Source organism: Amborella trichopoda, chromosome 11, assembly GCF_054954075.1.
Source record: "Amborella trichopoda isolate Santa Cruz 75 chromosome 11, AtrichopodaSantaCruz75HAP2 v2.0, whole genome shotgun sequence".
Classification (NCBI taxonomy): Eukaryota; Viridiplantae; Streptophyta; class Magnoliopsida; order Amborellales; family Amborellaceae; genus Amborella; species Amborella trichopoda.
Window position 1 is genome coordinate 41,075,903 of NC_142346.1, and position 18,210 is coordinate 41,094,112.

The following is an 18,210-nucleotide window of genomic DNA, read 5'->3' on the forward strand; positions in this document are numbered from 1 at the left end:
AAGCACAATTCGAGTTCATTGATTTATTTTTCTTCTCCTAGTTGCAGATGCTTCAAAGTTATTCCTCAGTGGTGGGGCATTGTAACTCTGTCAAAACCCACAATCTCTAGGAGTTTTTCACCATATCCAGGTCATGATTTATAAATAAACCACATTCTTCCACAATTCTTATTAAAATACTATGAATAAGGACATGGTTTTTCTCCCATTGAAAACCCTTACTTGGTCATAGTATTTGCATGAATATAGAAGTCAAAATAATATAATCTAGGTCCTAACAACCTGAGGGCTCTAAACTGCAATGCACAAGAATTTGACCATGGGTATTGACAATTTCATGGCTTTCATATATTTTTTATCAAGTTAAGATCAAGTTAGTTTTTGGTCTTTTCTTTTTATTTTCCTATTTTTCAAATTTGTGACATGGGATGGCACATTGAATGTTCCAAACTCCATAATAAACAAACATTTATTTTCCCTGTAATTCCATGGAAACGAAAGGGAAAAATTGCAAACCATAAATGCAAATTGGAGAGAACCATGTATGAGAAGGAAAAGGAGGGATACATGGTCTATATTAAAATTATTAATCCCAACCACAAAGTATATAAAAATACATGGAAAGAAGCATCATTAAGAAATGATTTCTTCAAACCACGTGAAAGTAACAACAGTTAATAATGTTCAAATTCTCTGCATTGGTAGTGTAAGCTTCACAATTTGTTCAGTTCTAAAATAAAATTTTCAGCATTTGGTCAAAAAAATAATGCACTAGCTTATAGTAGGTAGAATGCATTGTCAAGGACGTATGTCCTAGAATTATTTACAAAGAAAACATGAAATATTTTACATTTAATCAATGTAACAGAAGATAATTGTCCCCTAAAAGCATAGATTATGACTAGTTTGCTTGCTTAGGATTTGGATCTTACAAGTAACTGAAATTTTCTAGGCTGCGAACACGACTTTAGCTACAACGTCATTTTCCATTGTATGTAACCGATTATGGTCAAGCTAAGAAAGCAATCTAAGACGCACATTAGTCAGGGTACTGTGAACACTTAAATTACGAATCGTCATCGTGTTATTATCTAATTAGTTATGAAAGGGATGGCCATCAGACCTGATACTCAAGCATTCATTATTCTTCCAAAATTGTTAGTACTTAATGATCTATGTAATGGAAGCCACATAAACTAGGCATGGCAAGAAAAGGATTGATATTGAGAACCAGGTCATGGCCTTAGAGGAAGTGGGTTTGAAACAGATTACAAGACTTTGTGGCAAGTTGGGCCATCTCTTTTTGCCCTAAATGGCATCCTCAAAGCTCATGGTGCACTCAACAATGGTGGCATAAGTTGAAAGAAATAAAGAGGCTTGTACTTTAGCATTGAATGTATAGTAAAGAGGATTGTCTACGTTTAGGATGCTACAGTTTGCATGGAGAGTGTGGTGGGAGCACTTTTCTACAAAGATGGGTAGCATGAAATCAGTGAATTATGAAATGGGCATTTTTTGTTTTTTGTTTTTTGGTGTGGTTTGTGTAAGGCCGAGGCCCTAAACAATCAAAGTAAGGCACACCTTAAAATAGTATTGAAAAGATGTTGTTTCACTACTGGAAATCTTTGTTATGGCCTGAAAATTTATTTTCATCTCTAATTATAAAATTTGAAGCTCAAAAAAAGTGTAGATCGAGCAGATCGGTGAAAATTTGAAATTCTTGAAAATTGACAGTCTAAAAATGCGTTACAAGATGCGCAATTTCTAAAACTTGAAATCTTTTTTTTTTCTCATGTCTACACATCTTGATGTCGAGATGATCAACTTGAGGATATTTAGGCATCAAAATAACATTTTCTAGTGAAATTTTTTTGGTGTGTGCTAACTTGATTGTTTAGAGCCTCAGCTCTATATAAACTTTTTCTAAGACGTGGTTGCCTAGGCATTAAAAGGAGATGGTGGTATTTATTTTAGATGGTTATGGGATTGGTTTATTGATGTTTTCAAGGCTTTGTTTGGAAGTCCATGTCAAAGTTAGTGTGGTTGAGAAAAGATGGGTTAACTTGAAACAGTAAGGTGAATCGGATGTGGGGTTGTTGGAAATGCCAGAATGGTCCGTTGGTGGGTCTTCAAATGTTGTAATAAGAAAAGGTCAGTGGTATAAATGTATGCCTAAGCAAGTAATCGGTTATCCGCATTCATTCATTGAAAGCTACGCCAAACCTTTGCATACATGCATGTTTTTTTAGAGAGAGAGGGATAGGAAGGAGAAACTTTGAAAATGGTTGAGAGAGAGAGAGAGAGACTTCCTAATGGTCATTTAAGTTTAGACAGAGAGAGATGGCCACTTAGAGAAAGAGAGAGAGAGAGAGACTTCCTAATCGTCATTTAGGGGCAAATTTTGTAGCTGGTAGCTAGGAATTCTTTGGAACTTGGAACTCTAGGTCCTTGGAAGTTGGTAAGTATTAGTATATGGAAGGTCTGGAATACTTACTTGACTACCTTCTATGGTTGCAACCTTAAACAAACAATCAAGTTACGGCGTGCCTCCAAATTTTATCTTAATTGTAATTTTGGAGTAAAAAATCTTAGGATGGATTTTTTATCCAAAAAAATAATAATCTTAGAATGGTTTGAGAATCTATTTTTATCTTTAATTCTAAAATTTTAACTCTAAAACTGATTCAAATCAAATATATTTATAAACACATGAAAATCTTGAAAATGGATGGCCAAGATAATGTGTTGCAAGATATACTTTTTTTTGTTCTTGAAAAGTTTTTTTCTTTTCATATTTATACATCTCGATGTTGAGATAAACAATTAGAAGGTTTTCCAACATCAAAACAACCTTTTATGTTGAATTTTTGAGGTGCACCTGAATTTTACATTTTAAGGTTGCAATCTTATATAAATTTTTTCCTAAATACAAAGATAAGGCTTCAAAATAATCTAACAAAATCTCATAGAAATTCTACTTCATAGCTTCACGCACACGTGCGCGCTCATACACAAGCACACATAGGGGGCATGATTAAAGAGAGGATACAGGGAGTTAAAGGACAACTACAGAAAGGAGTTAGATGACAAATAAAAGTCATATTTAGAGAGAGCAAAAGGAGTTAGAGAGATAAAGGACAGATTAGAAAGAGATGGCATACAGAGGGAATGCTCATATAGAGAGAGAAAATACATATTTAGATAGAGAAATGACATGATCAAAAAGAAACGATTAGAGAGGAAAAAGACGCGGTTAGAGAGAAATGACACTATTAGAGACAAATGATACCATTAGAAAGAGGAGTTTGAAAGAGAAAGGGGATGATTAGAGAATGAATGGAGTTTGAGAGAGAAAGGAGTTAGAGAGAGAAAGGGGATGATTAGAGAATGAATGGAGTTTGAGAGAGAAAGGAGTTTGAGAGAAAAAGGAGTTTGAGAGAGAAAGGGGATGATACAGAGATGAGGCACGGTTAGAGAGAGAAAAACCATGGTTAGAGAGATGATTTAGAGAGAGAAAGACATTCGAGAGAAAAGACACATTTAGAGAGAAAAGAGTTAAAAAAAGAGAATGACCCAGTTTTGAGGATGAGTTGGTCACAGGAAATGTAAGGTTTAAAGAGAAAATTTAGAGAGAGGAAACACATAGTCAGAGGGAAAAAGAAGTAAACAGAGTAAGAGAGAGAGAGAACCTAAGAAGCATAAAAAAAAGAGAAAGACAACAGGCGAACTTCCTTAAAAAGACAAAGTATATGGAAGCTGCATGTTCTCATTTTTTAAGAACCTAAAACTTCCCGAATCCAGTTTCAGCTTCCTATTATCAAACTAAAATTTCCATGCCCTTAAAGGAGAAAACTGAGATAGTGATGAGAAACAGTGAAAATGGGAAGAGACTTTTGAAATGTTTAGAGAGAGAAAAGACCTTCTCTCTAACGGTCTTTTCCGTTGCAGATAAGTAATTGATTGATGGACGCCAAATTTGTTGATAGACAACAGTTTTGCTGGTGGACAACAACGTGCACAGGTAAAAGTAGAAACCCTCGTAACCATATCTTCTCTATTTATACATTTTAATATTATCAAGTAGATGACTCTCTACCATATCACTAATAATAGAAGCCAAATAATATTCTAATCCCTCAGGAGTATACTGTCTATTTACTCCCTCGGGTCAAACCCCACCAAGAATTAGTTCCACGACTCCAAATTTTGGAGATTAACCTCAATTACAAATTTTTTCTTATTGTACCATCTAAGCACTTGAAAAAAATAATGCAGGATTGAATAAAAACCATCTAATTTTTAGCAGGCGAGATCTAAGTACTCAAATTTCAATTTTTTTTGTTGTTTTTTTGAGAATAATCATCTAGTGATTATAAGTGGTTACCAAATTTTCATAACGAAAATAACCTGTCAAGTAGATCATCTGATGACCGAGGGAGTAGAAGTAAACTATGCGCCCGAAGGAACATAGTATACGTGCACATAATACAAATAGAAAAAAAGAGGAGTAGCATTTACACTCCTTGAAAATTAATACATGACAACTAAGACACCCAAACAAGAAAGTTTTGGTGGTCTTTGTTTTGCTTCCTATAATTCTATTTTACTCCATAACGTAAACCCACCATCCATCTCCTCTATATCTTAACAACACGTCAAAGGACTTGGGGGCAAAGTGGTTAATTGAAAATGAAACAGAATTTCTTAATAATACTTTGTTATCGGTAGATTCAATTTATTTTTAGATTCAATCACACGTGTGCCTATAGATTTTCTTACTCTCTTTCTACAAGTTCTTAGCATATCTCTTAGATTCAACCATACGTGTGCCTATAGATTTTCGTACTCTCTCTCTACAAGTTCTTTGCTTAACTCTTTCTCTCTCTTCATTTCCGTAAAATGTACGACTTGCACCGACACACACTCATATACTATGCTCCTGCAGGAGCATACTATACATTTACTCATTCAGCATAAAACTTTATTGGCCAACGATTAGTATATGATCATTTTCAAAAGAAAAAATTTGAATTTTGAGTTGTCTAACACTTAGATCTCACCTTCCAATAATTGGAAAATCTTTGTTCAGTCTTGATGCATTATTTGTTCAAGGACAGTGACAGTGCAATTTGGAAAAAAATTTATATTGAGATTAGTCTACGGTTTGAAGAGGTTACATTCCCAAAATTCGGGGTCTTAAAAGTATTCCTAGATTGTGTTTTATACAACAGAGTAAACAGACAGTATATGCCTGTGGGAGTAGGAAATCTTTGGCTTAGTATTATGTCTCATTTATATTTGGTGATAGATTAAAAGTTTATAGAGAGAGAACATTCCTAGAAGAGAGAGAGAGAGAGAGAGTTTCGTGGGGTTTAGAATCTCTTAGCATTGAGGAGCTTAGTTATTACAGCTTTTGACTGAGCATTATTTGTAAAGCTGAAAATTTGAAGAGCCCACCACTACAGTGAATTCCTTGGAATTCCTCAATTAGGTTTCAAAAGGGGCGTCCCATAATGCCCTAAGTAGAATTCTCCCTCGTTGATCTTCTTTTTACACAAGTTTGTTTCTTTTTGGACTTTGTACCTTCCATTTACTCATTAATGCAAAAGTTTTAAGGTTCTTTTTGAGTAGGTGAAAAGGGTTGAGGACTCTGATAAGGTTGCAAGTCAGTGTTCGAAAAATTGATCCCGCTTTCTGGCCAATGGTCGGTTTCAAGTAATTGGTGAACGAGCCGGTTCAACCGGTCTAACTGGGTAGATCCGGTTTTAAAAGTGCTAATTTTTTAAATAAAAATAATAATATAAATGAAAGTTATCGAACACCACAACCTTATTTCTATAAATAAAATTGCCCCCAATATAAACTTTTTTCTACCCAGAGTGTGTCTATTCTACATCACTAATGACTCAAAAATGTTTTTAATTTAAAACTAATTCAAGCAAATGGGTTTAGATTAGATCCAAGTGCTGGAACATTTGTAGACCAAAAACTCCTCATATAGCATGAATCCATGCAGGAAATGGGAAATGGGAAATGGAATATATGCGTAACCCTAAGGAATTCATGTGGTCATCAGGATCAACAACGTCCAATCAATGGATTGGGTGGTTATGGAGAGAGACGGGGACTCATTATTGAAGAGCTATCATCACCGGTGAGTGGACGATGATGACCGCCATAACCATATTATCCCCCATAGTCTTGCGACTATAGGGGATACTTCGATTTTATGGAAAAAAAAAACATAACAATAGTCGGCTGATTAAATTTCAGAAATCCACTTAAATAAACTACATTCAATAAAATGCTACTAAAAAATTATTCGATACATTTTCAACTTCATAAGCCATAGATGATTCGAAACTTTATCCGACTTAACCTTTATTCCCTTGAAATCTCACAATAAAAGTACTTGATACCACCTGAAATCATGTAGAGTGAAGTTTATATAAGGTGTTTATATTAAACAATCAAAGTAAGATGCACCATCAATTTCCATCCAAAGATGTAGTTTTGGTGTCGGAAATCTTATAATAACCTAAAAATCTTGTTCAACCCCTGATCATAAAATTTAAAGTTCCAAATATAATGTTAATCAATTAGATCTACAAACACTTGAAATCATGAAAATAGGAGAAAAACTATTTTTAGGGCTTGAAGTATTTTTATCATATCCATGCATCTCGACGTCGATATAGTTTCCCAACGTTGGAACGCTTTCTTTGGTGGGTTTTTGAGGTGCATCTTACTTTTACATGTTAACACCTTATATAAACTTTTTTCCTTCTTTATGTAGTATACTGACATATTATGCTTAAAAGTTAATTTTGTAATTTATATTTTCTGACACTTGTATTTGCGTTAAACACATAGCTTCTATGTTTATATAACCAAGGGTGGTGAAAAAATGATGTGGGACAAAGACCTAGACCCAAATTCACCGGATCGAAACCCTAAAATATAGTGTGGGACTCAGACCTTGATCCGACCCAAAAATGATGATATCTATGTATTTAACTATATTTAAATATGTTTTATGTATTGGGACCCAAAAAATATTACCAGATCTAGACCCGGACCTTACCAGAGAAGGACCCGAATAGTGTTGGGGTCCAAGGTTTGGACTTGGACGCAACCCGCCGACCCAAACCTAGATCTAGTCTATCCTCGGGTCCAAGTCCATTGCAACCCCTAAACACAGCTTTTGGATACTATTTTTTATACCTGCATGAATTTTGGATAAGTCTATGGGACCCGGAGCAGAGGCAAGAAAGTAAGGCCAAGACTAAGGGGGACCGTTGTAAACTTTATGGTGAAGAGAAAAAGCGTATAAATGTACATAGTGGAGAAGATCGGGGTAGTTAAACTGCCCTCTGATAACACTATTTTTAGACTCCTGCACGTTTAAGAGAGAAAAAGAGGGACACAGATATTTTAGGCTCATGCTCAAAGAGAGAGAGAGAGAGTGGAGACTATTTTTAGAGAGAGATAGAGAGAGTGGACACTATGTTTAGAGAGAGAAGAGGTTAGAGTAGTGAATTACTGTGTTTTCTTTTGTGTTTCAAAGGGGACTTAGAGAGAGAGAGAGATAATGAAATGAAGAATATTGTTACGGAAGTTACAGGATAGGTGGGGTTTGATGGAGAAGGTTTGGATCCAATAACCAACACGCAAGTCCAGTTGCTTTGCCCCCAACTATATACATACATCTGCTCCTCTCTCTCTCTCTCTCTCATTCTCTCTCTCTAAAACACACACAAAGTATCGTGCAAAACCAACAAAAGTGACCTCCCATCTTCTTCCCACTCTCTTTCTCTCTCTACCACCACGTCCATTACCACCCATCCATCCTTTTGGGCACCTTGTCCCCTGAGAGAGAGGGAGAAATAGAGAGATAGAGAGAGGGATGGAGAATTCCGGCAGCGTTGACGATCAGAAATCTAGCCCTAGGGGACACTGGAGACCAGGCGAAGACGAGAAGCTGCGTCAGCTGGTCGAGCAATATGGCCCCCAAAACTGGAATTCCATTGCTGAGAAGCTCCAAGGTCGATCAGGTATAACCAGACCACTGAAATCCTTGACACTTAAATCCATTGAATTTATTACATGTCTATAGTTGTTGTTAGAGAGAGAGAGAGAGAGATGCAAGATGTAAGTTAGGTGAAACGTAAGGCCAATTTCCCTAAGTTTGTTTTGAGGATTGAAGATGGATGTACTTTCTTTCCATTAGGAAAGAGTTGCAGGTTAAGATGGTTCAATCAACTTGATCCGAGGATCAACAGGAGGCCATTTACTCCCGAAGAAGAAGAGCGGCTCCTCTCTGCACACCGCCATCACGGTAACAAGTGGGCGTTGATCGCTCGCCTCTTTCCCGGTCGCACCGACAACGCAGTCAAAAACCATTGGCATGTGATCATGGCTCGAAAGCACAGAGAGAGATCCAGGATTGTCAACAAGAGAAGGTGCAACCATCTCATAACACACAGCGATAATTCGAGCAACAATACCACAACTTCACAGCCTTATTATCGTATTTCTACAGTTTTTGATCCTTGTAACATGACATTATCAGGTTTGGGAATTCGAGATCAGTTCAGCAATGTCAGATATGCACTGCCCTCTTCAACAAGGGCAACTGTAGGGTTATTATCTCCTTCTTTTTCAACGATAGGGCGGCCTTTTCCATGTACTTGGGGTGGTTTCGCTGCCCCTAGTGATCAGAGGGAGTTTTACAGCTATGATTCGGAGTTTTACGGCAACAGTAGTCGAAGAGAGCCATGTTCATACAATTTTTCTGGTTTATCTTGTCGCAGTGGACATGAGATCCAAAATCCACAAGGCCAGCTTACTTACATGTTCTTTGGGAATGAAAGTAAGGAAGATGATCAGGAAGAAGTGGGAAGTGAGGCCATGAAAAAGAAAAATACTGGGTTTATAGACTTCCTTGGTGTGGGCTTATCAAATTGATATCTAGCCCTTTTGTGTACAGTAAGCTACTGAACATTTCATGCAAAGGGTTATTGGTCTCAATGGGTAAACCTAATCTGGATAGTTTTGGATGCCCTCACAGGTTTGATTGGATCTGAATCTATCCATGAATTATCCATCTTTTTAAACTGAGTAGCCAATAACTATCCTTGTTTGATGGTGGTTTCAACAACTCTGGTAGTTCAAATAAGTGGTAATAAATGTACTTGGATGAACTCTTTCCAAGTATTCACAAATTTTCAGTTTGTATGGTGGAAACTTGGTTTAGATCAAGTTCTAAGAAACTCTGTTTAGGATTTCATTCATAAGCTTTCTACGTATTCTTGGACTTATAAACATGTTTAGCATTTTTTAGTAACAAACTCTAGTTAGATAATCTCAGACACTTAGTCAGAGAACTAGTTAGGTAATAATTATCTACATATTTTTGCATGAAAATTTGATTTTCATCATAGAAAATCTTCTTTTGTTGTTGGTGTGTAACATAAAGATTATGTCTTTATTATTCCAAAGTTCCTTGCTTTTTCATACTTTTTCTTAGGGCGTGTTTGATGGTAGAAGAGGCGGCTTCAATCAGCTTCAGAAGCTGCAGCAGTAGTATGAAAGCTGTAGCTTTCCTATTTAATCCCATGTTACTGTTGTAACAACATAGTCCTTCCTGTTAACAAGCACAGGAAGTGCTATAGCAGCGGGAGCCATGGCTTCTAGTTATCAAACACGCCCTCATAGTGTCTAATTTCTAGTTATCAAACACGCCCTCATAGTATCTATTTTTCTTTCTTTCCCTGAGAATGTGCAGTCAAGTGATGGCCAATATTAGTTGATTGTCAGATATATATTTTCTTTCTTTCCCTGAGAATGTACAATCAAGTGATGACCAATATTAGTTGATTGTCAGATACATAAGTATTGGCATTCCTTATTCATTGAAACACATGCACTTCACTAAATTCCCATTTTGGAACTTTTTCAGCACAGTTGACACACCAAGACTTTTCAATTACTTGATATTATTCCCTCAACCATGACTTGATTAAATCAAATTTGGGTGTTTGAGGGGCTTCACACAACCCTAGAAGTCATATCTATAACTTATAATGCAAGTATGAGTTTCTTGAATAACATAATAATTAAAGCAAAGTGACCATGTACATTTTATTGGTCAATGTAGAGCTCTAGATTCTTGAAAATTGATCGTCTATTAGTAGCCCAATTGGTAGCTTCTTTTTTTTTTTTACTTATTCTCTGGGTAAGTAGTAAATGAACCCTTGATGTTTGGGTTGCCACCCTTTGTGGCTTAAAATTTCAACCATGAGGTTGCATCCCAACAAGTTCACAATATATAGTAGTAGCCCATGAACTTACATTAACAAGATTAAACACAATTGGACTTATTGGAAAAATTTTGGTATCCTTACTTTTTCTATATGCTCTTGTAGATATGCTACACTATTGTTAGAATTGAAGTTAGATGCATAAACTCTCAGTGTTGTTGAATCAATGAATGGTGGCTTCACATGAAACCCATGTTCCATGGCCAGTTGGTTTTTGCTGGTTACTGGCATATACATGGTCTAGATGAGGCATACATAGACATTTTGAGAGCCAGCATTTGTTATAGACTTTGTGAAGAGATATGTTGAGTACTTGCAAATCATAGAGAAGACTGAAAATACCTACTCTCAATGATGAAAACCTCAAAGAATTAAATGATGAAAACCATATATGGTTTTTAATGACGATGATCTATATGAGTTTTGTAGTTTTCGGTGATTAAGACCATATAACTCAGACTTAAATTTCCATTCAAAGAAAACATCAAAGAATTAAATTTTTAATAATTATATTTTCGGTTCTCAACGCTTAATAGTTCATTGTTGAACTAACTTTGGATCTAAGCACTAGATTCAACTCATGAAAGAGACTAAAATCCATGCTACAAAGCTTTGAATCGTTTCAATGAATGCTCTAGGTCTTTGTACACTTGCAAGCACAGAGATATGGCTTTCTAAGAGATAAAGGGATCTATTTTGAGAAATTACTAGTAAAAAGACTTTATGGATGGGGCTTAAGATGTCTCGATTTCATATTCCGACTTACATATTATTTTAGAAAATAGGGAAATTTACGTATGGACATGGAAAAGATGTGATACTACCGCACGGTGCATATTTTGGGATATACAATGTTCAGGTCCTACTTTTTTGAAAGTTTCATTTTTGTTATTCTAGACTCAATTAGAAAGTCTAACTCTCAAACGGCCCAAAACAAGAAACAACTAACGTCTTTGGGAAGTTAGAAAGTTAAACCTTCTGATCATTCAAAGCCTATGTTTGGGCGGTTCAAAAGTCCAACTTTGAACAGCCCAAAACTCAAAAATACTAATGCAAAGGGGCCATTGGAAGACTTTCAAGCAGCCTAAAGAAAACAAAAGTATTGGGTGGTTCAACAGTTGGAATTTCATTTGGGAAATAAAATGAGAATAAAAAAAAAAAAATAGAAACTCAACATACTATGTCCCAAAATATAGACCATGCAGTAATACCACATCATTTTTCTAACCCGTAAGTAAATTTCTCTAAATAAGATCTCACTCACTAAGTAAACAATCTTTTATCTACCTAATGAAGCAATGATTTTAGAAATATAGTTAAGGGAAAAAAAAAATGAAAAAGGCTTTTATCAGAGAAAAGCTACTCTAAATCACAAACTATATGCTGCCCCCACAGGGGCTACTTTTTACCATGTTTCTTTGTAATTACGCCCTTCCAAGTGACTAAATAAGCGATAATAAAACTAGGCCCCGAAATAAATTATATACAAAAGAATATGTTAAATTAGCTTGTTTGGAGTTTTTGAAAAAACTTCAGAGATTAGCCTGCTTATAAGTAGAAGATATTTGTGTGTTTAGTAAGTTTAGATACTTGTGCTTTCAGTAAGACACTGGGTTCACATTTGATCCAATGTGATGCACTAATCAAAAGGATTGTATGCTATGAGAACAATTTATCTTTGGTACAAGAATATCACAGTTGGTCCTAGTCATTAGATATTAAATTGGATGGCTTGGTATGTGTCACAAAGTTTGAGATTTTGTTTTTTTAAATTTTGAGTCTAGTATATGACCCTCTCACAACGACCCGATTTGAAATCTGATGGACAAAAATTATTGTGACATTGTATTAATAAATGGTCTCTTTGTATACTATTCAAATAGGGGTGTATGGTCTTATCAATTCAGTATAAAATACATGTGTCAATTTAAATGGATCTTCAATTTTTAGTTCATTATTTTCATACAAGCGTGCAAAGATGGATTTGGCTTATAAAAAAAAGTTATAATAAAAGCGGGAAAGGATTTAAAATTGACAAATTCATTTGCATATTGCATGCTAATGTGAGGAGTCTATATTAAATAGCCTTTTCCGGGATTGTTCATAGAAAGACTATTTATCTTTTGTGCAAAGAGGCTACAATCATTCTTGTCTCGTAAATTTCAAAATTGGCGATGGTAAGGGTGTCATTGATTAGACAAAAAATTTTTAAAAAAATCTCTCGAACTTCGTGACTCACTCTAAACTATCTAATTTGACATCTAATGAGTGGGAATAGTTGTGACCTCGTTGTATAAAGATAAATGTTCTTTTTGTAGACAATCCCTTTTATATAAAAGAAAAAATTGTATAAGGTTGTTAATTTATATTATCGAAGTAAGGACTATCTCAAAATCCAATAGAAAAAAGTGTTTAGAGGTTGGAAAACTTCCAATTAATCATCTTGACCTCAAGATGTATGGATAAAGAAAAAAAAAAAAGACTTCAAGTTTTAAAACTAATGCATTTTATAACAAGTTATCTGAACTGTTTATTTTCAACATTTTCAAGTGTTTATAGATTTTCTCGTTCTATGCTGTTTTTGAAATTTTAAATTCTATAATTAAGGTTGAATATGGATTTTCAAGCCATTGTAAGATTTTCAACACTAGAACTACATCTTCCAATGATATTTAATGATGCAAAACATAGGTAATTTGTGATTAACCACAGAGAAGAAAGCACTGTTCTTCAAGCTTTGGACTTACTAGACGACATATCCGTGTCCATAAGCTCAAACAAGACTACCTACATTTTCTTGTTCTTTTTTCAGACAAAGAAGGGCTCTCTACCTACCATTACATTTAGCAAATTATAGCGGAACTTATAAAGATTGATAACTTTGCAATTGCATGCAATGAAAAAAGAAAGCGTAGAAGGCGAATTTCTCGGCATGGCTACGCAAGTTATCTTCATTATATTGTTAGACTAAAGCTCGTAACCTGCAAGGGTAGCAATGGTCCCAGACCTGATCCGGGACCCGAGGGGTAGACCCAGGTATGGGTCTAAAAATTGGACTAGGCAGGTCGGGTCCGGGTCTGGTCTGGTCCCAATATATGAAATCTAATTAAATATATAGATATTTTAGTTATTGGGTCTGGTCCGCGTTCGGATCCCACACTATATTTTTGGATCGGTGTCCCATATCATTTTTCCGAGTCGGATCCGGGTCGGGCCAAACTCGGACTTGACCTGATCTGTTGCCACCCCTAAAAACAGAGGTGCATGGTTTACTTGGGAACTTTTTGTATCCATATTTATGATTTATTAAAATTATTGCCGTCAAAGCCATATCCCACCTATTTAAAGTCAGCAGATGATATAATTAAAGAAATTATAGTACTCGTGAGAAGGTGTTATAAGAGTGTCACAAAAAAACGAGGGAAAGAGAGGGGCTTAAGGGCTGAAATTTTGGTTGGATTAACTCCCTGTGTCAGCATCGGTATTGGCTTCTCTATAAACATGTTTCCACAATATTCTTAGGGCCCACAAATATCAGTAATCTCGTCAAAAATGCAATCAAGTCGCTTCCTTTAAAAAAAAAAACAAATTTCAAAACATTCATCATGCACACACAAGCGTGAGTTGGAATAACCCATCTTTTAAATGTCCTTTTATGCAAAGAGGGACTTTGCCCTATTTGTCCTCAGTGCACTTTGGTCCACAAGCCTGAGTTGCTTGTTTTGTTAGAAGTGTTCATTTGACTTCTTATAAGTTACCCAAGTCTGTGTTTCCAGGGTTTTTAGGCTTTGAGTGGGCTTAATGGTTCAAATTTAAAAAGAGAATTAGCCATACGATTATTCATAAGAAAAATTTTATATAAGGTTGCAACTTTAAAATATAGAATTACATATATACCTCAAAAATCCATTGGAAAAGATTGTTTTAATGTTGAAAAAACCTCTAATTGATCATCTCGACATCAAGATATATGATTATGAAAAATAAAATTTTGAGTCCCAAAAATAGTGCATCTTGCAATACATTATCGAGACCATCTATTTTCAAGATTTTTATATATTTATAGATTTACTTGATTTTAACTATTTTTGGAGTTTACAATTTTATAATAAGATATGAGGATAGATTTTGTGATAATCCTAAGATTTTTTTTAATTGGATTATTTAAGGTTGCAATCTTATAGAAACCACACCCATATTCATATTACCTTTATTTTATCACTCAATTAAAATGTGCAATCCATTAAAGGTTCAAATGTTAGACTCGGTTTGTTCAAACCACGTCAAGGGCACTATTTCTTTTCAAAATGACCTATATAACTTCCCAACAGTATGGTACCTCGGCTTCTATTTTGAGTGATAATGAAGCTCGGGAAAGCCCAAGGCTCCATTTGGTGAGGGGGCGGAGGCCTCAGCATAACGTTCAACCCTCTATTCTCATCGTTAATGTATCACAAAAAAATAAATAAATAAATAAATTTATTGGAGTTTAAGAAAGTGAAGAAGACAGTAGTCGAAGTCTCATAAGGCACATGATGACTCCCATTTAGATTGGGGTTTGTATAAGGCGCCGACTTTATATTATGCAAATAAGACATACCTTTAAATTTTGCAGGAAGATATAGTCTCGGGGTCGGAAACCTTTTAATGACTTGAAAATCGATGCTCAATTATAATTATTACAATATATTATTTTAGGACTTGAAATTCTTTATTTTTTTCCTTTATTATCTATACATTTTGGGGTCGAGATGATCGATTTGAATGTTCTCCAACTTTGGTACACTCTCTTTGACTGGATGTTTTTAGTAAACCTTGGTACACTCTCTTTGACTGGATGTTTTTAGTAAACCTTACTTCTATGGTATAAAATTGCAATATGAAGTTTCTCCTTCTAGATTGTGGCCTATTTTGAATAATCTCGTTGGGGAAATGACAATTACATATGGTGGTTGGGGCGAGCATAAGGCTGTTTGGTAAAAACTGAAACCACACTTTAAAATGGTCTAAAAAATGTAGTTTCAGTGTCATAAATCCCTATGATAGTTTGAGAATTTGTCTCTGCCACTGATTATGAAGTTTGAAGATCCAAAATTGGTGTAGGAATTGAACTGGTGGATTTGTGATAGTTTAAGAATTTATTTCTGCTACTGAAGTTCAAAGCTCCAAAAGTAGTGCAGATGTTGAACGGGTGGACTTACGATGGACCAAAAATTTATTTTTGCTATTAATTATGAAGTTTGAAGCTCTAAAATTGGTGCAAGTGTTGAACTAGTGGATTTATGGATACTTGTAAATAGACCGTTCAGATCACGCCCTACAAGACACTATTTTTAAGACCAGAAATCCATTTTTTGTAGATCTATAGTTATCCGGATCAAACGATCAACTCAACGCTTTTCAACTGTAGGAAGGGCAATTTCTAGTGAGATTTAAAACCCTAGTACTATGCTAACATTCTCTTCATAATTGGGAAAAGGCACTCTGCTAAACCATTAAGAATTTGGTCCGAAGACAATAATTACAACTATCCATCCTTTTTTTTTCCTATTTTTTGGAGTTGAGAAGGAATCGAACTTCAAACATCGTGTAGTGTCCCCTAAATTCCCTACTGGTTGTCGGGAAAGCAACAACTTGCCATTTATATCCAAGATTTCGCCCATTTAAGATAACATAATTAAGAAGTTAAGCAAACAACCACAAACACATTAAGAAACTCAAATGTTTTTTGTGTCAAAACTTTCTTGTTGAAGGAAAAAGCTATCCTTTTACTTGAAAGGAAAGAAACATGAGGCAAACATGAGGTTTATGTCCCTCTACAAATTCAAAAGTAGTTTCCTACCCTAATAAAGAATATATAGATGTAAAAAGACCCAATAGGGTGTGGTTTGCATAAGGTTGCAACCCTAAACAATCAAAGTAAGACCAACCTCCAATTTTTATCATAAATATAATTTCGGATTTAAAATTTTTTAGGATGGCTTGAGAATCCGTTTCCATTTCTAATTATAAAATTTTAAGTTCCAAAAATAGGTCTAATCAAGTAGATCATAAATACATTAAAATCTTGAAAATGGACGGTCCAAATAATATCTTGCAATATACACTATTTCTAGTACTCGAAATTAATATATATATATATATATATATATATATATATATATATATATATATATATATATATATATATATATATATATATTACATTTTCAAACGGTTGTGAGGATCTATAAGAGGATTTTTCAACATCAGAACATCCTTTTATAATGGATTTTTGAGGTGCACCTTGATTCTATAATTTAAGATTGTAACTTTCTTTAAACTTTTTTTTCAAATAAAATAAAAGAGAATAGAACCAGATTGACAGTACACGTGGGAAAGAGAACTAAGGAGATTCCCCATTTCAATGCCTATCTTTAGTTTTGGATGGCTTCTCTCTCTCATATGAATATGTAGAGTTGAAGGAAACTCTTACCGATGCATATACCATATTGTAATGCCCATCTGTGCCTTTGTAGAAATCCATGCTTGAAGGGTTCTTTTGTTTTTCAGGCTTCTGAGACAATTAGTTTCTTGTTATCTTGAAATTGCATGATGGAAAGTCCAATAGGGATGACTATCTTTTCATAGAGAGAAGCTCTCTCCATTAGTTTGTGATGACTGTTCTGTCATATAGAGAAGCTTTCTCCATTAGTGAGCTGATGGTGGAGGAAAGCCCTCCATGAACCATGAAATAGAGATACTCGAATTGGACCCTTTGTGAGTTCATATGGATATGGGATTGTCGAGCTCGACACCCAGACATGGGAATAAAGATCGAAGCACCAGTTGATGTAATCGATGATGAACCTCATAGTCATTTGTTTAAGGAGAGTGAGCTTTGACTGTGCCATTAGATGAGGTGCATTGTTTTGATAATCCTACAATGAAATATCTGCATCTCATTGCAATAAATTGCAGAGTCGTTCATCTATTGATGGTTCTAGTGTTATGTCCGGAAACTCTAAAACCTGATGGGCAGATTTTTGGTAAATAAAAAATAAGAAAAACCACAACTGGCAACAAACAAAATGAATAAACCATGAAATAAATAATACAAAAAGAAGATAAAGATTTTACGTAGTTCACTCGAGAGGGCTATATCAATGGGTATGACAAACTAAAATCTATCATACCTATGAGACTATATCATGTATTTTGGGATACAAAAGGTATCTTACTAAACATCGACAATACCCAGTTGAACAACCGTTGAAAACATTCTCCTGACAAACATCACCTCTTCATTCTCTTTACTTTAGCAACTATTACCAAACATACAAAATAGATATGTAAGAGCAATAACAAACCAACATTCTCTTTACAAAGTAGATATTATCCAAAATCTCCAGAAAAACTGCTTCTCTACAATAAACAAACCTCTCTTCACGGGAGGTACAAGACAATTGTTTCTCTTACTAAAAGCTCACTTCTCTATCTAGAGGTTCTTTCAATGGTTTTTCTTTTTCTATGAGGAGGTCCTTGCCTCTCTCTACAGGGAAGTCCACCTTTCCCATAACATGATCGAAATAGGGCATATAGATTCTTTCATCTCATATTCCATATATATAAAGTTATGAATCCCACAAAAAATAGAAATTACATCGGTCACATATATCTCAAACTTAAGATATAACCAAGAGTTCTAATCTAGTTGAACTTCAATAGGTATCCCAACTAGCTTAGAAAACTAATCAATATCAATATTAATTCCATAAAACATGAGATTTCCTTCTAGGGTTGATTTTGGACATTACCAAATTCAACAGCTAGAGAAATACTGCTGCCATGCCCACTGTAACTAATGCGCAAGTTGGAATGGACTAAATGGGAAATGTATCTCTTCATT

General features: G+C 35.0%; 1 protein-coding gene across 2 annotated transcripts; it reads left to right on the forward strand.

The window, feature by feature from the left end:
* Positions 1-7,418: 7,418 nt before the first annotated feature.
* LOC18432891 (transcription factor MYB52) lies at positions 7,419-9,324 on the forward strand. Of its 2 annotated transcripts, XM_020666424.2 has the most exons (3): positions 7,735-8,054; positions 8,231-8,462; positions 8,573-9,324. In XM_020666424.2, exons 1-3 carry the CDS (start codon positions 7,907-7,909, stop codon positions 8,712-8,714), a joined length of 522 nt encoding a protein of 173 aa, XP_020522083.1. In that variant the 5' UTR covers positions 7,735-7,906; the 3' UTR covers positions 8,715-9,324. The 2 variants fall into 2 exon arrangements, with proteins under 2 accessions (XP_006843047.1, XP_020522083.1); XM_006842984.3 differs by having other exon boundaries at positions 7,419-8,054; positions 8,231-9,324.
* Positions 9,325-18,210: the final 8,886 nt, after the last annotated feature.

Excerpts from the sequence above, each read along its gene's own strand:
- LOC18432891 (XM_006842984.3), top strand. The coding sequence starts at position 7,907 with ATGGAGAATTCCGGCAGCGTTGACGATCAGAAATCTAGCCCTAGGGGA. Across the intron at positions 8,055-8,230 it reads GAAGCTCCAAGGTCGATCAG|GAAAGAGTTGCAGGTTAAGA; the intron begins GTATAACCAGAC and ends TCTTTCCATTAG.